At 34.9% G+C, this 27,751-nt stretch overlaps 1 protein-coding gene across 3 annotated transcripts in view; it reads left to right on the plus strand.

Moving 5' to 3' along the window:
* Positions 1-23,884, plus strand: part of LOC114333089 (SRSF protein kinase 2-like) — a 110,670-nt gene extending 86,786 nt beyond the window's left edge. For 2 of the 3 annotated variants that reach the window (XM_028282918.2, XM_028282917.2), the window contains exons 5-7: positions 4,374-4,600; positions 16,301-16,568; positions 23,558-23,884. In XM_028282918.2, coding sequence (XP_028138719.1) covers positions 4,374-4,600; positions 16,301-16,568; positions 23,558-23,754 — 692 coding nt within the window. In that variant the 3' untranslated portion in view covers positions 23,755-23,884. Of the gene's footprint in view, positions 1-4,373; positions 4,601-16,300; positions 16,569-22,553; positions 23,514-23,557 lie in introns of those variants that run through there. The other variant, XM_050663635.1, reaches the window with a different exon arrangement.
* Positions 23,885-27,751: the final 3,867 nt, after the last annotated feature.

Genomic DNA, 27,751 nt, shown 5'->3' on the forward strand with positions numbered 1-27,751 from the left:
CCTTTTTTCTTTTGTTGACCATTTTGGCTTCATGTACCTTCTTTGTTAGTCTCTTTTGCTTCATTCGTTGTATGTGGCCAAATCAGCTAAATTGTTTGTTTTCGATCTTCCTCATTAACGGTTCTTGTTCCAGCTGTCTACTTATCTTAATTTCTTAATCCAAATTTTGTTACTGCAGGTATTCTTCTAATGTATTTCATCTCGGTCGCGTTTATCATTGATTCAGGTTTCTTTTGCACAATCCATGTTTCCGCCCCATATGTCATTATCGGATCTACTATGCTGTTATATACTCTCAGTTTAGTTATGTTGCCTATTTCTGATTTTCCAGAAATTGTATTATTTAAAGAGTAATACAAGTTAGTAGCCTTCTTCAGTTTATTACTTATTGCCATGTCCGTTTTCCCATCATCTGGTATTATATTTCCCAAATATTCAAAAATAAATACCTACGTGTTCTATTACTTGTTCCCTTACTACTATATTAGTATTTCTTTCTTTTTTCTCATCTTCATTTATTATCAAGTTTTGTTTTAGTGAGATTCATTTCCATTTTTAAATTCTGTATCTCTTTTTGCCAAATATCTATTAGCTTCTGCATTTTCCTACTGTGTCTGTGATTAAAACTATATCATCAGCGTATAGAAGGGAGTTGATCTTTATTGCATTTAAGTTTTTATTGCTCAGAGTACTTAAAAATTCAATATAGTTTCAAAATGAAGTCAATAAATAGTTTGCACAAAAAATTGAAGCGAATCATTAAACTTAGCGAACCATTAAAATTTCAATATACAGGATGTTGTTTTATGGTCACAATCTCTTTATATTTTTTTCTTAATCCGGACCTGTATTTTGTGATTAGTAAGTGGGCAGTCTGGGTTCTGAATAAAACATATATATGTGTATGGTACGTTTAGCAGTAACTGGTTGACTTCAATGGTTGACTTCAATACTTGTACTGGTACTTCAATAGTATAAAAGATCCGGTTTCAGGTAAAATTTATATATGTTTGAATGTTTTTTTTTCTATAATCTTAGCAATTAAAATAGATTTAATTTATTTTAAAACTCATTTGAAAACATTAATTTCGGGTATATAAGGCAAAGCAAAACATTTTACATCCGTTTTTTTGTTTTTGTCGTCGTATTTATTTAAACTTTTGTGGATTATTTGCTTTATTATAGGAGTATCGTCTAGTCAGTGTTATTGTCAAAAGACTAACTCTGTCTACCTCGGTTGCCTATCGCTCCGGGTGGGTCTTAACAATGGGCCAGCAGGTCAGATAAATTTACTAATATTTACGACCGCACTAATTGAAGTCAACCATTTACTGGTTGCCAAGATAAGCCACAAAAATGCCATTACCAAGATATAATAAACACCTCAGATAATCCTTCTAAAAGTGCTTGGAAAATTATATCTGATTTTTCAAAAAGTAAAAAAATGAGAGTAACATAACACTTTCAAACGGGGATAACTTAATTACAGATTCATTAGAAATAGCCAATAAATTTAACCTATTTTTTAAAAATGCTCCATTGGATGCAATTGCGACCATTCCAAACAAACCTGATAGTACATATATTTGGAACAACACTGTTTTGGATGACCACTTTCTTCTACATCCGTACACTATAATAGAATTAAACAAATTATTAAACCAAAAACTAAAAAACAAAAAATCTCAGGGCTTTGATGAAATCCCTGGGTTTTTAATAAAAAAGGTTGTTTCTTTTATAATATCGCCATTAACAGATTTAGTTAATTTATCATTTTCAAATGGCAATTTTCCAGATTGTATAAAAACGGGAAAGGTGTTACCAATTCATAAAAAGGTGACCCAAAACTAGTAAATAATTACCGTCCAATAACAATTTCTTCGGTATTTTCAAAAATTTTTGAATACAGTTATTTACAAAGACTGAACTCATTTTTACAGACGAATAAAGTGATTGTTAGTAACCAACATGGTGTCCAGTGCAAAAAATCTACCCATACAGCAATGCATTCCTTTTATGATACTCTCACATCTCTAATAGACACTGGAGAGAGTCCTGTTGGGATATTTTGTGATCTTAGCAGGGCTTTCGACTGTGTCAATCACGAAATTTTATTTTATAAATTAAAAAATATCGGCATTCAAGGACGTGCGGTCAATTGGTTAACATTATATTTAACTGCACGTCGTCAATACGTCAGCTTAACAGAAAAAGAAAAATTATCAAATGCGACGCATAAATCCAACTCGATATTGACATAGGTTCAAGGCAAGGCTCAATTTTAGGACCTGTTCTCTTTCTTATTTATGTAAACGATGTTGTCTCGGTTAACTCGGATGGACATTTCACGATATTTGCAGACGACATAAATGTAATAGTCAATGGACCTGATACTTCTTTGAAGTCCAAATGTAACAGTTTACTGCTGTCAGATCTTTACAACTGGTTCTGTAAGAACTATTTATTGTTGAACACCCAAAAAACTCATTTCATGCAGTTCCATAATAGGCAACGATGTATTAACCCAATTAACTTAAATATAAATAATAATGATATTGAACTTGTTTCATCATTAAAGTTCTTAGGACTTCATTTAGATGAATGTCTTAATTGGAGGAAACATTGTGATACACTGGCCGTAAAGTTAAACTCAGTAACGTTTTTGTTTCGAAATTTAAAACAAGTATTAACGGAGAAACAATTAATAATGCTTTATTGTGCCCAAGCCGAATCTCGTTTGAGATACAGGATTTGTTTTTGGGGATCAAGTTCCCATATAAATGAAGTCTTTTTTGCACAAAAAAGAATAATACGGACTATTGCTGGTATCCGTCATAAAACAAGTTGTAGGCAATACTTTCAAAATTTCAAAATATTGCCATTGGCCTGTATTTATATTCTGGAGACTTGTAATATATATATTTAATAACCTCGAAAATTTTAAAACCAATGGGCAAATACATAACATGAACACTAGATATAAAGATACCTTGGTGCCCCAATGTGTAGGGGAAATATATATTGCAGGTCCCCGAGTATAATGGGACCAAGACACTATAATAGTTTATATATATATATATATATATATATATATATATATCCCGTTCACAGCGTAATACGCCTTTGGGTTCCCGTTCGCCAAGCCTGTCTATTCTGCCAGTCTTCTTCAGATAGATTTCTTGCTGACATTGCTTTTGAGATTCCTTGGATCCATGTTGTTGGTGGTCGTCCTCGTTTTCTTTTCTCTGGTGGTACCCATTCTAATATCTTTTTGGGTAGTCTTTCTTCCCCCATACGTCTAACATGTCCGTACCATATTAGTTGTTGTTTTTCGATGTCTTCTATAATTGATCTTTGTACTTTCATTTGTCTCCTGATGTCCTCATTTTTCACATGTTCTAATCTAGACTTTCCCGCTGCTCTCCTCCAAAAATCCATTTCAACTGCCAATAGGTTACCTTTAAGTTTTTGTGATAACTGCCACACTTCTGAGCCATAGACGATTACTGGTTTTAATATGGTATTATATATTCGTTTTTTCGTTTCCGGTCTTATATTTTTTTGCCATAATACTGAATTCAGCGCACCTATAACTTGTTTTCCTTTGGTTATTCTGTCTTTTATGGCTTCATCACTTCGTCCTGTCTTTGTCAGTTTTACCCCCAAATATGTACATTGGTCACATTTCTTAATAGTTTCATCTTCTAAGTCGAGGTCATCTGGATTTTTTTCTCCTCCTACGCAAAGATATTGTGTTTTTTGGACATTTACTTCGAGGCCCCATTTTTTGTACTCTTCCATTAGTTTTCTAGCCATATACTCCAGGTCTTCTTTGTCTTGGGCAATAACTACCTGGTCTACTATAATAGTAGTAAACTATAATAGTTTACCAACCCATATAAAATTGTGTAAGAGCCTGACAAGCTTTAAACTAAATTTAAAGGAATTTCTGATGACACACATTTTTTATTCGGTTGAAGAATTTCTTCAATTTTAAATGTATTTTCATTGTTAGTTTGTGTAGTGAAATTGTTTATTTGTTTGTTATATTTACTTAATGTATTACTTTTGACAAATTCTATACAGACTCTGTCTGTCTAAAAGAAAATAAAGTATTTATTTATTTATTTATTTAGGTATATCTATATTACCATTTAAGTATTTCCGTTTCTCAATGAAACACCCCGTATAACGTTTCCTGGTTCGAAATTTCTACTGTACAAAAGTCATCTCGCAATCTAAAGAAAAAGGAGTCTTCCTCTTTTGTTTTTTGAATTCCATGTATTCCAAGTTTCCCGATTAATATAAATAAAATATATGCTTTTAATTGATTTAAATGATTAAATTTTTTTGTTTAATTCTAAGTTTTTTAGTTGCAGCAGATTGCTGGATAGATAGAGAAAGAAGTTTACGAGACTCCGATGAAAATATCCTGTCTAAATTTGAGGAACAGAGAGGACAATCGTACCCTTATGATAAATTTTTAGGAGAATTACCTGATTTTAGAAGACGGCATGGAGAACCACGCTTAAATGCACCGATGTGGGTTAGTCCTAACATCGAAATTAAAATTGCTGATTTAGGAAATGCTTGTTGGGAGGTAATTAAACTTATTTATTTCGAATTGTATTAAGTATTTGTGGTACAGTTACGGTCATTGAAATGTTTACGGGCTTATGTATATAGGAGTCGATCAAAGTTAATAGATTATTGCATAGGTTGTCTCGTAACTTTAGACCAATCAAATGTTCGCTTTTTAAAGGCGGGAATACGTCACCTGTACGACAAATGGTTCAAATACTTAAGTTTTGCAATATATTTTGGGATTTTCTTGGGTATAAGTATATTAAGTGGTTCTTATATTGGTAATTATATCCATTTTTCCCTTAAAAATCAATAGTCTGCTGACAAAACACTAGAATTGATTTAACGCTTATTATGTGTGTTTTAAATGGACAAAACAGTTTAATTCGCACAAAAACCCAAAAAAAAACGAAAGAAAAAGTTAAAAGCAAAAATACTAATATGTATGTAGGTTACTTACTTATTATGTTTTTCGTGGAATGTGCAGCATTTTTATTATTTTTAGTGGTATGCAACAACAAAAGAACGAATAATATAAATAATTATTTATTATTAAATTAAAATACAAAAAACACAACTGTTGAGGCAATATGTAAAGTATTCTCAACAATGATAACCTGTACTTATTGTACGGTTATAGAGTATATTTCCATAGGTAAGCTGGTTAAGAGTAGATAACGATTTTTCAAATGTAATTTAAAGTATTATCTGCATAAATGGCACAAAGAATATTTGCTATGAGAGGTATATGGTTCAAAATGCATACAGTATCACGACTAATAAGTTATATTCACATATATGTAGAGTACTCACAGTTTTATTCCTTGATGACGTCACATCAGAGCTCTGATTGAATTCCATAATCCATTTGGTTCATTTGTAAGGCACTCACTAATACGCTAAATAAATCATCGTCGATAATACTGAGCAAATTGAGTTATCTAAGCAGTATAAAACGAATAGCAAGAAAGACCGGTATGCGGCCTTTTTCAACGAATAGCGGGAGAACGATTATGTATGAGAGATGATTTTAGTTTGGAAGCTATTTACGATCTGCTCCGGCGAGGGGTTGAAATGCGAGTCTCAACAATAACCTGGAGTTTCCAGAAAGGTCTACATAAATACTACTTGAATTTTAAGTAATCAGTAGTACAGGGGCGTAACTAATTATTTTAGTGAGCCGTGTATAATATATTTATTGTAAATATTGCCGGGGGCGACAGGCGAGAGAGATGGCCTATATCACCTCGAAGAGAGGGGATTGGCAAAGATGTGCACAACGATAAGAAATGTTTGAAGAAATTAGAGTTTATATACACAAGGGGTAACAACGATAAAATGGAGGAAAACGGTAAGTTTTTCCCCTAGGGATACATTTTAATCTTCCAGGGGAATCACAGCGATTTTCGTAATACCACGAAGAAAATCACCGTGAGTAGTGTGAATCTTGACAGTACGAACTAGACCATCCTTACCAGGCAATACATCTATTACCCTGGCAGTTGGCCATAAGAGTGGAGGAGTACCATCCTCCTTCAACAGAACCAAATCCCCGATCTTGACAGGGTCAGTAGGGTCGGTCCATTTATTTCTTTGCTGCAGGAGACAAAGATAGTCTTTTTTCCACAATTTCCAAAATTGCTGTTGAATTTTACTAATACGCTGAAAAAGATTCAACCTATTTTCAGGTATATCTGAAAAACTTGGTTCAGGGGGCGCGGTTAAACTTCTTTGAACTAAGAAGTGAGCTGGAGATAGGAAAGCGAAGTCATTGGCGTCAGACGACATCCTAGTGATGGGTCTCGAATTTAGAATAGCCTCGATTTGGCATAATATTGTGTTAAACAATTCAAAGGTGAAGTGGGAATTTCCTATAATTCGATAGATGTGATACTTCACACTCTTTATTCCTACCTCATGGAGGCCGAATTGATGGGGGTTGCGGGGAACACCCATCTTGAAAGTTATGGAGTTTTGAGTACAGAATTCCTTAATCTGTTCCGAATTATTTTGATTTAAGAAAAAATCATATAATTCACGCATTTCATTTTTTGCCCCATGGAAATTTGTGGCATTGTCACTCCAAATAACACTGGGCGTGGATCTTCTGGCAATAAACCTTTTCAGAGTTAGAATATAGGCTTCTGCGCTTAATCCTGTGACGAGTTCGATATGAACACATTTAGTGCTCATGCAAATGAAATAGGCAACGTATGCTTTGTAAAGCGGTGCCTTCCTCAAATGTGAGGACTTAAGTAAGAAGAACCCCCCATAGTCCACTGAGACGACTTGGAAGGGTCTAGTGGGGAGTACACGATCGGGATGCATATCTGCCATCTGTTGAACAGAATTGGGTGTCATGAATCGGAAACAGTTTACACACTTACGAATTAAGCGTTTAATCTGTCTTAATCCGTCAATTGGCCAGTACTTCATTTTGACATACGAAAGTACTGTTTGCGCGCCTGAATGTAATAACTTATGATGAGCTTGAGTCAACATTAGTTCTACAATTCGACATTTAGAAGGAAGTAGAATGGGGTGTTTTTGATTATACGATATGGGGGCGTGTCGGAGACGTCCTCCCACACGAATCAGCCCATCATTATGTTGTAGGAAGGGGTTGAGTTTACGAATGGCTTTATTGGTCACGAGTTTAGCATTTTTCAATTCAAGAATCTCTTTTTTAAAGTAGATACTTTGGATATACCTGATGATCGCGTGATCAGCGATCTCCATTTCGGGTGGCGTCAATATATCCGTATCTCGTGGGGAGTTATTCATTTTCTTTTTAATATTACTGATGAATCTAAAAAGATAAGCGACAATTCTTTGAATTTTACGAAAAGAAGAAGATTTAGCGAATAGATTTTCAAAGGTGTCGTTGAGTTCGTGATTTGTTGCTATGTTTGAGACAACTGACTTCCTTAATTCAGGAAGATCATCCTCAAGACGAGGAATTTGATGAAGAGAAAAATCGATGGGATTGTCTCTAATAAAGCTAGGTCCGCATAACCAGTCTTCGGTGGTCTGGGGATTATCAAAGACATTTATCCCTCTGGAAGCGGGGTCAGCGATGTTTTCGTGACTTCTGACGAAATAGAAATCACAAGGAAAAGTTTCCAACAAGGAATTGACCTTTTGAATTCTGTTTTGTACAAAAATGTTCCAAATGTGTCTTTTAGAAAGTATCCAAGACAAGGCAATTGTAGAGTCAGCAAAGAGATGAGATGAAGATATACTCAAATTTTTCTTGAAGATGTGAAAAAGTCTATGAGCCAGAGTGACTCCCAACACTATTCCACAAAGTTCCAATTTGGGGATAGTGAGTTTATTTTTTAGCGGAGAAATTTTGTTTTTAGAAGCGATAAGCCGCGACGATACAGAAAAGTCTGAGTATGTCGCTTTGAGATACACACAAGTGCTGTATATTTTTTCCGATGCGTCGGTGAAAATAATTAATTGAACATCAACAACTTTCTTTTGTAAAAGTAAGCATCGAGGTACCTTGACCTCTTCTATAGTTTTGAATGTCGATAAGAGGTTTTGCCAATTTTTCATAATGATGGGTGAGTCAATGGGTTGATCCCAGTCCAATTTCTGGGACCATATTTCCTGTATCAAGAGCTTAGCGTTCACAAGGACAGGGGATAACCATCCTAGCGGGTCATACAAAGTAGCAATGTAGGAGAGAAAAGAGAGTTTTAAACGAAAAGTGGTCGTGTTCTGAATCCCAGAATATGCCTAAGACTTTATCAGATCCCGTGAAGTTAAGACTGACTTCAGAGACGGGATTTAAATTGTGTTGAGACAGAAATTCTGAAGAACTGCAGTTCCACTTGTGGAGGAGGAAACCATGGGTTTCTAGCAAAGAAGTTAATTGTTCGAAAAGACAATTTAATTCATGAAGACTGTCAGCACCGCTGATCAGGTCATCCATATAGATAGATTCTTGCAGAACACTAGTAGCAAGTTCGTGGGTATGTTTGTTGTTGTCAGCGATGTGCTTGATAACTCTTTGAGCGATAAATGGGCTACTTGGGAGCCCGAAGGGTAATCTTTGAAATTGATAGCACCGTAAAGGCTGCTGAACATTGTCCCTAAAGAGAAAATTTAACAGAAATGTTTCAGTGGGACAAATGGCGATTTGTAGGAACATAGCCTTGATGTCGCCTACTAGTGCGAATTTAAACTGACGAAACTTAGCGAGAATGTCAAAAAGTTCATGTTGGACGACATAACCTTTGTCTATGACGTCACTGAGGGAGATTCCCGTAGACGATTTATTGTTTGGATCGAAAACTATACGAGTGGAAGTAGTAGAGTTGGATTTGAAAACGGGAAAGTGAGGGAGAAAGTAATTAGGTTTACCTGAGTCATTTAGCATTTTTAACGGCACTTGAATTATTTGTCCGTTATTGAGATATTCCGATATAATGTCCTGATACTTTTCCAATAAATCAGGGTTGAGTTGAAAACGTTTCTCGAGACTTAGAAAACGTCTTTTTGCCGAGAGAAACGAATTTCCCATGTCTATATCTTCGATAGGGAGTTTGAGATTGAGTGTGGACTCATATCGTCCATTGGGGAGAACATTAACATGTTTTACAAAATTAATTTCAGCGGGGTGATCATTAACGAGATCGGTGTTCTGAGGAGCGGCTTCTTCCAGCTCCCAGAATTTTTGTAAATGATCGAATAGTTCCTCGTTGGACACTACCGGCTCATTTACGGCGGAAGGAATGTTATGAGAACAACAAGTAACGAGAGAGTTTGAATAAAATTCCAAAGCCTTTTTAGTATTTTTCGACTTGAGAGCAAAGTCTGGAACTGACCCTGATATCGTGTACCCGAGTAGAGTGCGTTGAAGAACGGGAAGACCTTTTCCCAAACGAATTATTTCAGGTTGAATGATATCGTTATACAGGTCAGCACCGAGCAGGATACCAATTGGGGATGTTACATGGAACATCGGATCACCTAATGGTATCTCTGAGGGTATGTTTAGTTTGCTCGCTGAAATAGAAATTTGAGGGAGCGGATTTGTTATCTTTGGGAGTACAGCGCACGAGATGTCAAAAGGAACGTCGTTAGCGACAGCGAAAATTGTTGTATCTACAATAGATTGAGACGAGGATGAGGTGGAGTTAATTCCGTTGATCCGTAATTTTCCATCTCTAGTGGTGAGTGACAGTTCCTTTACGAGGTCAGCACTAATAAATGAAACCTGTGAGGCCGAGTCTAAAAGTGCCTTTGCGAAGACCCTCTTGCCGCTAGGAGCGACAAGATAGACCTGGAGTGTGCTTAATAACACCAAATAATTATCAAGCGAGGCTGCAGATAGAGCCATTGAATGTGGAGTCGAATTTTGAAGATTAACTTCCGTTTCAGGAGCTCTAACATGTGAGGGCCCCTGTTGTGAATTACCCTGTATATGGGAGTTATTTGAGATAGCGGTTTTATTATGATTATTTGAGTTGTGTTGGCCAACAGCCGCGGAAGGGTTACTATGACCCGTTTTGTCGAAATGGAGCAACGTGTGATGACGAGATTTACAAACTATGCAAGTGAATTTGGATTTACACTGATCGAGCATGTGAGACCCAAGACAATTAATACAAAATTTATTTTGTTTGACAAAACTAAAACGTTCTTTAGAATTCAACTGCTTGAACTGAGGACAAGAGTAGATCGAGTGAGAGTCGTTGCAATAGGAACATTTCTTAGGACCTAAGCGAGGCGAAAGGTTACTGGTAGAAGTGTCTGAGGCTAGGTGTAAAGAGTGTCTGGAAGTAGTAGTCGATTTTGGTTTTGATTGAGAGTGAATATTCTCAAGATGAACAACGCGTGTCTCGATTTCCCCTAGAAAATGGACAAAATCAGGGGTAGCTTGGCTACCACCGGATTGGAACTCAAGAGCCCTAATGGTAGGTGCGTCGAGCTTCTGAGTAGCGATATGTATGAGAAGTAAATGCAAGAGATCTGAAGGGGGCCTATTCAAGTTCAATAGGGCCTTGAAATTATTTGACATGACCGTATGAAAATTTCTTAATTGTGAGTGATTTGCGTTACCAGAAATAGGAGGCGCATCAAGAATTTGAGAGATGAGAGTTTTGATAAGCGATTTAGAGTTGGCGTACCTTTGTGTCAGGTTATCCCGGGCTATTTTGTAATTGTCACCTGTGAGTGGGATATGCTCGAGAAGCGTCAAAGGCTCGGAAGTTAGAAAACTTTTGAGGTAAATGAGTTTTTCCAGATCACTTAATGTAGTATCAGATCCTATTATTGTATCAAAGGTCTCAATGAATGAATTGTATTCAGTAACTAAGCCACTAAATGGTTTTAACTGAATACAAGGGAGGTTTACTGTTCGTTGCCTAGCCATAGACTGTGAGGTTAGAGAAGAATTAGGGTCAAATTGGAGGGAGGGGGTAGCAGTCACATTAGAACTTTCAATGACCTCTAATCTTTCTTCCAATAGAGAAATTGTATCCAAATATTTATCAAAAACCACAGAGGAATCAGTAGAGGGGGTAGGTTCCTCGGGGATCGTCTCCAGCACATTTTGAGCATCGCGGAAAAGTCCGTAAGAATGTTTGAGTTGTGAAATTATTTCACGAATTTTATATTTGTTTAGAGAATTAAGAGTTGTGGGAACCGAATCAGCCAACTTGGTTATATCAAGTTTTGCGGTGAGCCTCTGTCGGTTATATTTTGATCGATCAGCCATGTTGCGAGAATGGGAGATTAGATAGATTATTTGCAAATGTCTAAACCTATAAATCGATGCGAAAATGAGAGAATATGTACAATATATTATATATTACACGTTTAATAGTGTGAGATTGGCTTAATAGTATCACCCTGTATGAGTGCAGATTAGTATATGAAATGCAAAACTAAAAAATTTCAAAATATATGCAATTTTCCAAAATGGGTATTTTTCAACAAGTGTGAGACACCCTTAACAAGTATTTAAATTAATTAAATTGAAGGAAAAAACAATTATTTATTTTCTATAGTTTTCTAGAAGTGTAAAATGAGCTTAAGCGAAGCTAAATGTAGCAAAAACTTACAATTTATGCAAGAAAACAAAATTATTTTTAATAATTTTTGTAACCTGTGAACCAGGCTTAATCGGATTCAAAATTATAAATTTAATTTAAATCAAAAGGTTGAACAAACAATGTTAAAATTTTAACACCCGTACTATCAGCCAAGAAATGAGTACACTTTTTGTATACTATAGACAGAAAAATATATTTACGAAAATAAAATAATGTGCCCTGCAAATATTTTTTCATACAAACAAAACGACTCCTTTATTTGAACAAAGCAAGTAGTTTCTGAAATTGCACGTGTAGACCGGGCTTAACAACCTACCAGCTATTGTAGAGACGTGCTGGGTTAAATACTGAGAATTTGAGTGCAGAAAGAGAGGAATATTTTATTTTTGTGCCGGGGCGGCGTAGCTTGGAAATTTCCAAATGCAACAGAAAGACACTATAAATGAAAAACCGTTATTCTCAGAATAGAGATTATCAAAATATGCAAATACGAAGGACCTTGAGGATTTAATTAATAAATAATTAATATGATACGGCTCGATGGATCAGAAATGTTGAGGCAATACGTAAAGTATTCTCAACAATGATAACCTGTACTTATTGTACGGTTATAGAGTATATTTCCATAGGTAAGCTGGTTAAGAGTAGATAACGATTTTTCAAATGTAATTTAAAGTATTATCTGCATAAATGGCACAAAGAATATTTGCTATGAGAGGTATATGGTTCAAAATGCATACAGTATCACGACTAATAAGTTATGTTCACATATATGTAGAGTACTCACAGTTTTATTCCTTGATGACGTCACATCAGAGCTCTGATTGAATTCCATAATCCATTTGGTTCATTTGTAAGGCACTCACTAATACGCTAAATAAATCATCGTCGATAATACTGAGCAAATTGAGTTATCTAAGCAGTATAAAACGAATAGCAAGAAAGACCGGTTTGCGGCCTTTTTCAACGAATAGCGGGAGAACGATTATGTATGAGAGATGATTTTAGTTTGGAAGCTATTTACGATCTGCTCCGGCGAGGGGTTGAAATGCGAGTCTCAACAATAACCTGGAGTTTCCAGAAAGGTCTACATAAATACTACTTGAATTTTAAGTAATCAGTAGTACAGGGGCGTAACTAATTATTTTAGTGAGCCGTGTATAATATATTTATTGTACAACAACATAATATTAAGATATTCAGACACGAGGAAGTGTTTGCTACATATTTTCTTATGTTTAGAAACCCATTCATCTTTATGGCAACATTTTATTATCCATTGTTTGATAATGTTAAGGTATTTGGAAAATGTAAAAAACCATTATTTTGTTTCCATCTGGTTCAGGAATTTTGGAGTTGCTTTTACATATAGCTATGCTACAAATGTTACCGCCACTCATCTGAAAAACATTTCATTATTATACAAAACTACATATTATAATTATTGTTAAAATAACCTCTAACCTTTATATCACGGCTACGAAAACACACTTCACATGTCATTACTGTCTTTGTATAGGACCTAAATTAGTATTTATAGTAATATTGTCCTTATATACTTAAAAATTCAACAAATATTATAAAAATAAACAATATTATAAGAAAATTCCCCAAAAATATACGGAAATACAACCAAAAACAACTGTCAAATTAGACTTTGTCGTACGAGTGACGTAGATATTCCCCTCCCCCTCGCTTCCGTCATTCCGCCCACATAGTTACGAGACAACATACCCCCTATCTACGAACCTTGGGAATCGATTTTTAAAATTTTAACCTCGTTTAAACGCACCTTTTACGTCAAAGTGACGTTACCAGTGGTGTACCTAGAATAGTTTGATTAAAATTAAAAATCAAAATAATATAAATATATTTTACAAAATTTAACAAAATGGAAACTATAGAAAGAAGTTTTCGTAACCTGTGTATTTATAATATGTTTTTATAAGCTTCTTAAAACCTCATCTCAAAAAAGTTATATTATGTAGGGTCATTATGAATAGGTGAAATAAGGTGAAATTTTAAAACTATGTATAATTTTCGTTAAGACATTAAATTAATATAAAATTTTGAAATTAATAATTTATCACACATTAAAATGGTTTTTTATACATTATCTAAATACAGACATCAATTTTCTAATCTAAGTGTCAATATATTAGGTTTTGTGTTTAATTTTGTGACCAAAATTATACATAATTTCAAATTTTCACTTTGTATTATTCATAATAGGTTTTAAAAACATAAAAATATACCACTCTCTCCTATGGCGCTACAGCCCAAGTCGGGCCCCGGCCTCCCCCCAACATCCGCCTTCAAGTATCTCTGTCCCTGGCTACTCTCCTCCAGTTGTCCAGCCTCGATATCTCTTTAGCATCGGTCCTCACTTCGTATATCCATCTCTTTCTTAGTCTTTCTACTGGCCGACGTCCCACCATAGTTCCACCAAGCGTTCTACTAGGTGTTCTGTATTCTTAGAAGGTGACCTCGACCTGCCCAGCGTAATCTTTGTATTTTTGCATAATTTGCTATAGAGGGTTCTTTGTAATAATAGTTGAACTCGTAGTTGAACCTTATTCTTCATACGCCATTGTCGCAAATGGGTCCTGATATCCTCCTTAATATCTTTCTTTCAAAAGTTTTAATAAGGTTTACTGTCTTTTCTGTTATGATCCATGTTTCTAAGAAACATATATGCTGCTATTGGTTGTATGATGGTTTTATATGTTTTAAACTTTATTTCTCTATGGATGGCTTTAGATCCAAACACCTGCGACAGAGGTATGGTTTGTTAGCAAGCAATATTTAGTATTTCCTTCTCCTCGCTGCCGTCCTCAGTTATCTGTACAGCCAGGTATGTGAAGTGTTTTACTGTCGTATAATGGTTTTATATATTTTATATATTACACAGGACGCTCCATTAAACATAAAAGGATGGACTATGCTAGACTTGCGTGAAACACCCTGTAAATTTAAATTTACGTTTAAAACACGCACATTTGAATTTAAAAGTTGACGCGTCCCAGCGTTTTTCAAAATCTTTGTTTTTTGTTTTTAATAAGGACAAACAATTTTATTGCATAAGTAGTTTCCACTCTTATTTCAAAATTTCACCCTGTAATATTAATAATAGACCCTACATCATATAGTTCGGTTGCTTGTTTTTCGTAGCTTGTTAATGAGCTTATAAAAATATAAAAATATAAAGGGTGCTCCATTAAAAATAAAGCTTTTTTTGGACTATACTAGGCTTGCGTGAGTCAACTTGTACATTTAAATTTATGTTTAAAAACCCCAAATTTTTATACATAGGGTGTCCCAAAAGTAGCACAACGGTTGAATATTTGGCAAAATGAACATTGGATCGAAAAACTGAAAAATACGTGTTCAATAATTTTCAAAAATCTATCGAATGAGAATAAACAATGACCTCCCACTCCACCCGCTGGATGTGGGGTGGGGGGTAGCTTTAAAATCTTAAATAGAAACCCCTAGTTGTAATTGCAGAACTGGATTCCTTACGTAAAAGTTAGCAACTTTTATTCAAGACATTTTTTAGAATTGCGGATAGATGGAGCTATAATCGGAAAACCGATTTATCGTGATAGCATAGGTAAATTCACAATAGAAACGGTCTAATATATCGACAAATACACTGCGAAATGAAAAAAGAAAAAACATCTGTTAAATATTTTTCAAAAACCTATCAGATGATATCAAATTCGACCCCATCCCCCCCCCCCACTTCACACACCCTGGAGGTGGTGTGGTGGGTAACTTTAAAATCTTAAATAGGAACCCCCGTTTTTTATTGTAATTTTGGATTCCAATGAAAGAATAATAAGTAACATTTATTCGAAATATTTTTTAGAATTGTTTATAGATGACGCGAATAAATCGTATTATTCTGATTATAACGCCATCTATCAACAATTTTAAAAAATGGTTCGAACAAATTTTGCTTACTTTTTATAAGGAATATCTGGACCAAATCTGCAATAAAAAATGTGGGTTCCCATTTAAGATTTTAAAGTAACATCCACCCCATTTTCAGGGGGTAGGGTGGAGGGTCATGTTTGGTGTTACTTGATAGGTTTTTAAAAAATATTAATCACTTATTTTTTGCTTTTTCACTGGGTAGTGTATTTCTTGAGATATCAGACCGTTTCTATAATTTACCTGTGGTATCACGGTAAATCGTTTTTTTCCGATTATAGCGCCATCTATTTACAATTCAAAAAATGTCTCGAATCAAAGTTTCTTACTTTTCCGTAAGGAATCCAAATCTGCAATACAAGATGGGGGTTTCTATTTAACATTTTAAAGTTATCTCCACTCCACCTGCAGGGGCTGGGGTGGGGGGAGGGTATTTAGGGGCGTTTGATAGATTTTTGAAAATTATTGAACACGTATTTTTTAGTTTTTCAATCGGATGTTCAGTTTACGAAATAGTCGACCGTTCCGCTACTTTTGGGACACCCTGTATATAAAAGTCGACGGGTCCCAGCGTTTTTTTATAATTTTTTAAAACAGAAATAATAATTATATTCCGTAAGTGACTTCCACTCCACATATTTACTATATGTTTAAGTATGTACATTGTACAAGTTGTTTCCTTTTTCCATGGAATAATGCAGCTTTCATTTTAGGAGCATCATTTTTCATCTGAGATACAGACTCGACAGTATAGAGCCTTAGAAGTGATATTAGGAGCTGGTTACAGTTTTCCGGCTGACATTTGGTCAGTAGGTTGCATGGGATTTGAGATGGCTACAGGAGAAATGTTATTTAGTCCGAAAGGCGACCGAGAACCTTCTGCAAATCTGGACCATTTGTGTCTAATTTGGGAGACGTTAGGTAGTATACCGCAATATATAACTGAAAATGGTACACACGCACGTCAGTACTTTACAAATGGTAAGAGATAGACGCCGTAGTAATAAACTATTATTTTCATTTTTAATCAAGAGACCAAAATATATGATCTTCATAAGTTTTTTACGAATTCTACTAAAAATTTAGCTACATAAGTATACTTATCAGGAGTGTGATAAGAAACTCAAACTGTTATGTTAAGTAAGATAACCAAAAAATTCAGAAACAGAAACAAATACTCGTTAGACCAAGAAATCTTGGTACCACCAGAAAAATTTCCCCTCCTTTTTCTTCTTCTAAACTTAGGCTTTTGAAACAGTTTATCAAATTTCTCCCAAGAGACAAAAAATATTTCAAATATTAAGTATGTTCGCGGAGACAGTCAGGGACTAGTCCACGACAAGTGGAGCATGCGCACTTTAAAATAATATAAATAATACCGTTGGTAGATAAAAAAAAGAGACAAACTGTTGTGTCAGAATTATAGAGGCATCTCTTTACATTGTTCGGGATACAAAATATTCACAAACATCCTTAATCGAAGACTTCAACCTCTCACGGAAAAAATCATCGGGGAATATCAAGCAGGGTTTCGGCAAAATATTGACCAACTATTTACAGTTAAACAAATACTAGCCAAAGCATGGGAATATGACATGGACGTTTACAATCTCTTTGTAGATTTTAAACAAGCCTATGATTCAATAGATAGAACAATTCTACCTAATATATTGGAAGAATTTGGCATACCATCAAAATTAATACGACTAGTGCAAATGACAGAAACAGAAGCACAGGTATGTATTCAAGGACAGATCACTGATGCGTTTATGATAACGCAAGGACTAAAACAAGGCAACGAACTGGCTCCAACGCTTTCTAATATTGTTCTTGAATATGTAATTAGACGGTTGACGGTGAGCGGAAATAACATACTTACAAACAAATCTACCCAATTAGCAGCATCCGCAGATGATATAAACATAATGAGCAGAACAAAGAATGCAGCGGAAGAAACCTACGTCGAGTTGAAACAGAGTACAGAAGCAGTAGGGCTAGCAATAAATGCAAATAAAACAAAACTACTCATACAAACCAGATCAAATAGACCGGCGTAACAACACTTTATTGACGATATAGAACATAATGTGAATAGATTCACGTACCTAGGAATGGATCTGGTCGCAAGCAATGAAGAAGAACCGGAAATAAATAGAAGGCTTGTGCTGGCAAATAAAACCTATTTCGCGATGGACCACATATTCAAATCGCGAGACGTACACCGGGAAACAAAACTCCGGGTCTATAAAACAATAATCAGGCCCATAATAAGTTATGGCTGTGAAATATGGGTGGTGATACAGAAATCTGCCAATACATTAGATGTGTTTGAAAGAAAAATATTATGTAGGATACTGGGCCCAATAAGTGAAAATAACAACTGGCGAATTAGGTATAATAGAGAAATATACGACCAATATAGCGAACCAACTCTAGCACAATACACTAAACTGCAGATATTACGATGGGCAGGGCACGTGGTCCGCATGCATGAGAATAGAATCCCCAGAAAATTGCTAAATGCAAGAATGCAGGGAAAAGACCTGTTGGAAGACCTAAAAAGAGATGGGAACACAAAATCGATGAGGATGCCAGGAACTTCCTGGGAACGCGTTCATGGAAAAGAACAGCGGTAAATCGAAATGATTGGAGAAGCTTTTTGAAGGAGGCCAAGGCTCAATTTGGGCTGTAGTGCCATTAGATGGATGGAGATAAAAATACAAGGTATATTTACTATTAATTAATATTAATAATTAATTATTAACTATTAATATACTGGTAGATTTATCAATCAACGATAATACATTAAATAAATATAATATGGAATTAAAGTTAGAAGATATATTGGACTAGGAAATGCCAAACAATGAGGATACCAGTAGGACATTCTTATTTGTATACGTTGCTATTTGCTGACGACCAAGTTGTGATTGCTGCTGATAAAGAAGACGCCAGATACATGATTATTAAATTGAAAGAGTACTGAAAATGGGGTTTGGAAATGAGCATGAAGAAAGCTGAATACCTGGTAGTCGGAGGTGATACTAAAGACTTAGAATTAGAAGGGGACTACATAAAAGGATGTGATGAATTTAAATATTTAGGTTCTATTTTTGACAAAAAATCCACAATCCACATGCGATCAAGATATACAATATCGAATAAGTCAAGGAAGAAAAGCTATAAAACAGCTGAGTGGCATTTGGTGGAGTAAAGGACTGCAAAATCAGACAAAGAAAAGAATCTACCAAACTATCGTGGAAGGAATTGTCCTGTACAACTCGGATGTGTGAGAAGTAAAAATAAGCTTTAGAAATGGACAAGCTTAGAAGAAGCTGCAGAATCAGAATATCTAAATTACAGCATATCCCAAACGATAAAATAAAAGAAAGAATGCAAGTAGAAAAGGATATTATAGACAGAATAGAAAAAAAAGATTAATATGGTACGGACATGTCCAGAGAATGTGACCAACAAGATGGCCCAAGAAAATGATCCAGTATGCACCACCCGAAAGAACAAAAAAGAGACAGACCGAAGAAAATATGGATACAAGATGTAGAGAAAGCAATGAACAGTAGACAACTCAACGAGGAAGATATTCGTGATCGAAAAGCATGGCGAATAGGATGCGGTAAACGGCGGATGCTGTAGAACAGTCGATATAATAATATATACAGTATGGTGAAAACGAATGTAATAAATTAGTTATTTCGTAAACCAGCGACTTTAAGGAAAAATCCCGAAACAGGTCGATTTTTATTTTTAAATTATGATATTCTGGCATATATGTCATACTAGTGACGTCATCCATCTGGACGTAATGAAGTAATCTATGATTTTTTAAACGAGAATAGGGGTCGTGTGCTTGCTCATTTGAAAGGCTATTCAATTGTCTATTCAGTAATATAAACATTTACATAATTATTTATATAGGGTATTAAAAAAAATTTAGTTAAATTATTTGACAAAAAAAAAGAACGTATGTAATTTATTTAATTCAAAATACATTTTACTGTTACCCGAAAACAGAAAAAAATGTTTATTTCACAAATAAACATTGCTTTTCGATTAAATTCCATGTTCAAGCCAGCTCCCACCAATCACCTGCGTCTTGGAAGTTTGAACATTTAATTTAAGCGAAAAGCAATGTTTATTTGTGAAATAAACATTTTTTTCTGATTTATGACAGCAATAAAATGTATTTTGAAATAAATAGTATACATACATTCTGCTTTTTTTGTCAAATTATTTAGTTTAATAATTTTTTGGGCACCTTCTACAAATAATTATGTAAATGTTTAAATTACTGAATAGAGAATTGAATAACCTTTAAAATAAACTAGCACACGACCCCTATTCTCATTTAAAAAAAAATCATCGATTACGTCATCATGCCCAGATGGACGTCGCGACGTCGCTAGTATGCCATATATGCCAAAATATTGTAATTTAAAAATAAAAATCGACCTGTTTCGGGATTTTTGCTAAAAGTCGCCGGTTTACGAAATAACGAATTTATTCCTTTCATTTGCGTATTCCATATCATACTGTATATGGAATTAAAGTGCGCATGCGAATTTTGTCGTGGACTAGTCCCTGTCCACTCCGCGAACATACATACTAATTTAAAAAATTTAAAAATACTCTCGGAGGACTAAGTTGACGGAAGATATATTTATTGGGCCAGATATCAGAAGATCGGGAGAGAATGTAATAAAAAAACAAAAGCTGAGCGAAGACAGAAATAGAGAGAAGGATGGTTCACATTTAACGATGCTGTGGAGAAACTTTGGGCAACAATAAAGTATTATCAAGACAGGTTGTCTCATGAGACTAAAGGTACATTCTATCCACTAACACCTGGACTATCTTTCTGAGACTTTCGGGGTAGTGAGTGAAGTACAAGGAGAATGTTTCCATCAAGATATCAAGGAAAATGGAGCACATTTGGCTCAATGGAGCCAAAGTGGGCACACCACCACAATGGATCTCTAAAGGCACATTGATGAAAAGGCTGGTGATATCGAAACTAACTAGCATATTGCAGTGGAGGATCTAGACATTTGCTTTGGGAGGGGAACTTTGCTTTAGAACTGGCGGTTTTATTGGGTTGAATTTGTCTGTCTGTGGTTTAAGTTTCGTCTTAGCTAATATATTTTTATGTTTCAACAATTTTTTTCTTTAATTTTGTATTTTGTTAGGGAGAGAAATATCCCATATTTCCTTCCCTGTAGATCCGCCACTGGCATATTTTTGTATTAGTAATCTATTTCTGCTAGTTTTGCAAGAATTGTGAGATTGTAATAAATATTTGTGCAGTTGCTATTTGTGCTATTGCTATTGCAGTATAATCACATATGGCAGTGAAGTTTGGCCACTGAAACAAAGAGCTCAGAAAATGTTACTATATAGTAACAGAAATGGACTTCTGGAGAAGAGCAGCAGGCAAATCAAGAAGAGATACCGAACGAGAGAATACGAGAAATGATGGGAGTAACACATACAATAATTGATGACATAAAAACAAAACAACTGGTATGGTACGGCCATGTACAGAGAATGCCAGATGACAGGATCCCTAAACAGATTTTGGCATGGACACCACAAGGGAGAAGAAAAAGAGGAAGGCCGAGAAGAAGCTGGAGGGAGGGAATTGAAAAAGAACTAGAGGAAAGAGAAATCCCTCCAGGTCTAGGGTTAAACAGAGAAGAATGGCGGTTAGGAGTCGGAAGGCGTCGGAGAAAGCTGTAAACCGATAGTAGTAGTAGTAATAAATATTGCTGTGTTGTGTATTAAAGGCTGTATTACGTCTAGGAGGAAGTTTTACAGTCCACTGCAAGAAAAATATATACTGCTACAAATAGGTCTGAAGGGTAAATTTTCTTTGTGAATTTTTGGGGTTCCGACTAGATGTGGTGTCCTGCTGTAGTGTGCTGTTAGTACTCTTCTTTGGTAGTCTATAAGTATTCCTTTAATTTGTGTAGTGTACTGTGTTTGCCAGTGATTTGGTTGGGTCCTTTTTTAGTTTTGTCTGTAAGATCCATCTGTGACCAATTCTTGAATTTTCTCCTGATATTGATTTTGTCCATAATTACAGTTGGATTGCCCGTGTCAGCAGGTAATATTTTGTTCGCCTCATTTTCATTCCGTGATCCATTGTGACTACCATTTCAGCATGTTCGTATATATTATGTATTAATGTCTTAGATCTAGAATCTATTCTGCTGTTGACCGGTGCTTCCTAAATAGCCCATAATTATATGCTGTCAAAAGCTTTTTCGTAGTCTATAAATTCTGAGCAAATTGGTAAATTGTATTCGTTAACTTTTTCTATTAGGACCTTTAGTGTGTAAAGATGGTCACATGTAATGAAGCCTTTTCTAAAACCGGCTTGCTCTACTGGTTGGTATAAATCGAACTTTGTTGTCAATCTATTTGTAATTATTTTTGTGAATGTTTTATGAAGTTGATATTGGACGATATTGGACGATAATTTTTCAGATCTGTATTGTCCCCTTTTTGACCTCAAAAAAGAAACAAAAAAGTAATATTTTAGATAAATATCGTTTAGAACTTTTGAGGAGTTATGCGTGTTGCTGGCCTCCACACCAACACACTTTAGAGCCTAGACACACCAACGGGTGACCATGGCGCTCCATGGGCTGTCAGCGGTCACCGATGATGATGATGATGATGATGATGATTGTCCCCTTTTTGTGTTTTAATATTGTGTTAGCAGTATTCCATTCCTTTGATATGTTTCCTTCAAATAAGCATTTATTAAAAAGTATTTTTAGGTATCTGATGACTTCTTCTCCGCCTTCTTTCAGAATTTCTGCCAGAATTCCTGCCATCGTTACCCAGTGCTTTGTTTCTTTTCATTTCTTTAATTGCATTTTCTATTTCTGTTTCGCTTATTTCGGGCATTACTTCAGAGTTTACATTTGTTATTTGTCTTTTCAGATTTTGCTTTGAAGAGTCGGGGGAATCGTTTTTTGAATGGTAGGTATAACTATATAATGGTATAAGTATAGAAGCTATACCATCATACCTCAGTATAGGAATGCATAGCAGATATTAATCACATTAATTAAGTACATGTAGATTTAGACAATCCTTTGACTGTATTGGAAGAAATAAATTATTTATTGAAATGAAAAATCGAGATACCTATATCAGCAAAGTTAATTAGATTAACAAAAATGACGATGGATAGTGACTACTAATCAGCGAATACTATTGAAGGAGCAGTGCGAAGTGAAGGAGGGAATAGTAGCAGACAACAAAACAAACTGGAGATATCGTAGGGTAATGAACGATAAGAACTTATCCAGAAATACAAAACTGAAAATATACAGAGGTGCTATCAGACCAGTAGTTATTTACGCATCTGAGACAATGTGAATCGCGGAAAAAGATGAAGAAAAATTGAGGTTATTCGAAAGGAAACTCCTCAGACGAATTATGGGCCCGATAAGAATGGACAACGGAGAAATGAGAAGAAGAATGAACCATGAACTAAGAGACATAATGAAGGGAGAAGATATAGTTTGATTTATTAAAGCGCAGAGACTGAGATGGCTGGGACACACAGAGAGAAGGAAAAACGATCTACTGATTAAGAAGGTCACCAGATGGACACCAGAAACTGAAAGACCAAGGGGAAGACCCAGATAGAGATGGGAAGACCAGGTCATGAGAGATATCAAAATTCTGGAAGTGAGAAACTGGAGGGAACTATGACATATTGAAATGAGTGGAAGAAAATTATAACGAAAGCCAAGTCATACAACAAACTTTGACACCACTCAAGTGAAATGTGGAGTGATTCACCGCAATAAGCGAATCAGAGAGCTCTAAAGTAAGAGCGGCAAACATTCCATCCGGAATGAAAAGCCCTGATGATGATGATGATCATGAATTACATGTAATTTTAGTATATTTGCAATATTTGTTTTTTTTTATAGGTCAATTGCTGGGTATCGATAAGAAATTATTAAGAATATGGAAGATAGAAGATGTTTTAGTAGAAAAATATAAATGGAAGAGAGTAGATGCTATTCCCTTTGCTGGATTTTTAGAAAGTCTCATTGAACCAGATCCAGCACTTCGGTATACTGCATCTATGGCTCTTCACAGTGAATGGATTACAATGAATGATTAATCGTTTTCCAGATCAGTACTAATATAAATCTGTTTAAAGACTGAAGTTTTTATGTTCATTAAATTATCATTTCTTAATATGTTCAATATCTTCAATAGGGATTTTATAATAAAGTTTTAAAAACTTGTAAGTTGATGCATTTTATTGACGAATTTGGTTTTCCTTTACTTAAGATTAGGTACTTTTAATTCTGACCAGTATTTGCTTTGTACCTATCGCTTTGAACAACGATTTCCGGACTGGAAATCGTAAAATCAAAAACAAATAAAAAATATAATTTATTACAATCAATTGTGGCTTATTCTCATATCAATATAATATTGGTTAATTTTATCTCCAGACTGACAACTTTTAAGTTTCATTAAATCTTATGTTTCATTATAAGAACAAAAAATTGTATTCTTTTAAATGAAGAATTTACCTATCTTCCTTTCTTAGATGATCATTCTGGAAATACTTTATTCTGGGGTGTTTGGTTCATTATAACAAGGACCAAAGCGAGAACTGCGGAAATCCTAACCGAGCTAGTAGCAGCAGCAGAACGAATGGGGTTACATATAAATCGAAATAAAACCAAATTCATGGCGACTAACACAAACACAAGAGCTGGAAATGTTGACGCAGATCTAATCATCAATGACCAAAACTTCGAAGTGGTCAAAGAGTTCATATATCTGGGGACATCGGTTAACCCCAATAATACACATCAGGGGAAATAAAAAGACGAATAATAATTGCAAACAGGTGTTATCATAGTCTATCAAAGTACTTAGCTAACAAACGTCTGTCTCAAAAAACTCGTAAAGGCTGTATAGAACATTGATAGTCCCCGTTCTCACATATGGATCAGAGTCATAGACGCTAACTAAAACAGATGAATCCGCTCTATCGATTTTTTAAAGAAAGGTGCTACGCAAGATATTCGGAGCTGTCTGTGGGAACGGAATATGGAGGCGTAGATATAACTTTGAACTGCAGAATATCTACAAGCATACGTTTGGTGGAAAAGATATTATCACTATAATTAAGCGAAACCGCCTGCAGTGGGCAGGACATGTAGCCCGGACCCATGAATCGAACATGACAAAAAAGATTCTAACAGCGCAACCCGTGGGAATGAGAAGACGGGATAGACCAAAGCCGAGGTGGATGGACGGGGTAACACAAGATGCCGAGAAGATCGGAGTCGGCAACTGGAAAATGCAAGCAAGGAACAGAACAGAATGGCGTAGAAAGCTTGAGAAGGTCGAGGCTCTCTAAGGGCTGTAGCACCAAGATGATGATGATGATAATGATGATGATGATGGGGTGTTTGGTTTCAAGTCAACTTTGTAATTTTATCTACTGGATAGTAAGAAGCCAAGATATTTATATGAATATAAGAGGTGGTAAAAACCTGTATATAGAAAGTAATGACAATGGGATAAAACTAATAATATTTTCAATGAAAAATAATCTTAAGATAGCAAGTACAACATTTGATCATAAAAATGTACATAAACTAGCCTGGATCTCTCCTGATGGGAAAACGAGAAACCAAATAGACCATGTTATCATTGAAAGAAAACACAATAGATTAGTAAAATGCCCTTTGAAATGTGGGTCTACAGAGGAATTCTACATATGTCCAGGACAGAGCACAGAACCAGTCAATCAAAGAAGAGACAGTATATACTGAGAGACTCATATAAAAGACAGTCTATTAAAACAAAAGAAGGGATATAAATCAAATAATTTAGAGACAAAGGAAGGATTAAGACAAGGAGACCCACTATCGACGCCTCTTTTTAATGTAATACTGGAAGGAATAATTAGAAAAATAAAATAAACACACAGGAAACAATTTTTAAAAATGGGCATCAATCTATAGCATTCGCAGACGTTCTACCACTATTAACAAGTAAGAAAGAGCTAAAAAAATTAATGAGTAATATAATAAAAGAAGCAAAAATGGTTGGTCTTCTCATAAATAAGGTAAAGACAAAATACATGATAATGGGAGAAACAGATAAAGAAAAAGAAGGTAATTTCACATTGGAGATAGAAGAAGAAAATTCATACGCGTTTAAAAGAGTTTCAGAATTTACTTACCTGGGTGTAAAAGTAGATAAAAAGGTACATGGGGAAGGGGAGATAAAAGCAAGAATAGCAAAAGGAAACAAAAAGTATGGAGCATTGCGGTCATTAATGAAATCCAAATATGTCTCAATAAAAACAAAAATAAGAATCTACAAAACAGTTATCAAACCTACAGCTACATATGCATGTGAAACATGGGTGCTTAAAAATCAGAAATAGACCTTTTAGTTAAGTCAAGTCAAGTCAAATTTATTGATCACATGCGACATTATACAAAGTACATGTATGAGACAAGTCAAAGTTACAGACATACATCTTAAAAGTATATACCTAAATTAATAAATACGATAAAACATACTTAAAAGTTATTTTTAGAATATGGCTCTAGCTCACAAATGTTGATGTACACACCTTCGAAAGTTTGGCTGATATAAATTCATTCGTATATCTATTGGGAATTTGTTAAAGAAACTTATGGCTGCATAATGTCTGCCTTCCAACAAAACAGAACGATGTTGTGGAAGCATAAAGTGATTGTCTCTGAATCTTGTTTAATAAACATGGTTAAATTGAAATTTATTGAATTCATAAATTTTGCAATGTAAATACATTATACACGAAAATATATACAGACCAGGAATTGTAAGAATATTGTTTTGTCTAAAGATGCCTCTACTAAATTTCATTTTATACATTATCCTAATAGCTCTTTTCTGAAGTACGAATATCTGCTCTAATTCATAGGTATAACCCCAGACTTCAATGCCATATTTGGCTATTGAGTAAAAATGGGCAAAGTATACTATTTTTAATATTGATGTATTAAAGAGACGTGAAAGAATTCTTAATCTGGATTTCAAATTAGAAATGTGGATTGACCATTTACAATTACTGTCTAACAGGACCCCCAGCAACTTCGTGCAGTCTGTTTTATCTATTGCTGCTTGTATAGTGGCTTGATGGTTTAATAAATTATTTGACCTGAAAATGATATACTTTGATTTCTCTTCATTCAAAACTAGTTTGTTGGATAAGAAATAACTGTTGATGGTGGATAGTATCTGTGTAGTTTTATTTTGCAAATTTTGATAGGATGTTGCTGTGACTAGAATGTTGGTATCATCCGCATAACTGATGATGTTAACTCCACTCAGTGAATTAGTTACCACAGCTATATCATTAATATATACTATAAAAAGTAGAGGACGCAATACACTACCCTGAGGGACACCATAATGGATATCCAATGTGTTTGATTCGTTTACAAGTCCATTAGATATTATCTTTACATTTTGTCTTCTATTTTCTAGGTAGGAAGTAAACCATTTTAGAACTACACCACGAATACCAATTCCCTCAAGTTTTATTAGCAACAAATTATGATCCAAAGTATCAAAAGCCTTGGACAAATCGAGAAATAAACCACATGCCTTCTCTCGTCTGTCCAAAGCATCCAACACTAAGCTGACGAAATTTGCAAGAGCTGTAGTTGTAGACTTAGAAGATGTAAAACCATGTTGAAAATTTTGCAAGACACTATGCTTTTTTAGAAATGCGTTCATTCTAGTTTAAACCAGAGTTTCAACTATCTTTGAGAACACAGATAATAGACTTATGGGACGGTAGTTGTTAAGGTCATCTTTATCACCACTTTTGAATAAAGGGATTACAATAGATAGTTTAAACATACTAGGAAATATTTCTTGTTGAAAAGAGGCATTACAAATATCCGTCAGTGGATCTGCGAGAGCGTGAATGCATTGTTTTAATAACTTAATCTGATTAAAATAATCAAAATCACAACTGTGTTTGGATTTAAAACTTCCGACTATACTAGTTATTTCCTGTGGGTTAGTTGGATATAAAAACATAGAACAACTATTACCGTTTCTTGATGCTGATGTAAACCCACCTATTT

Source organism: Diabrotica virgifera, chromosome 10 (assembly GCF_917563875.1).
Source record: "Diabrotica virgifera virgifera chromosome 10, PGI_DIABVI_V3a".
NCBI lineage: Eukaryota > Metazoa > Arthropoda > Insecta > Coleoptera > Chrysomelidae > Diabrotica > Diabrotica virgifera.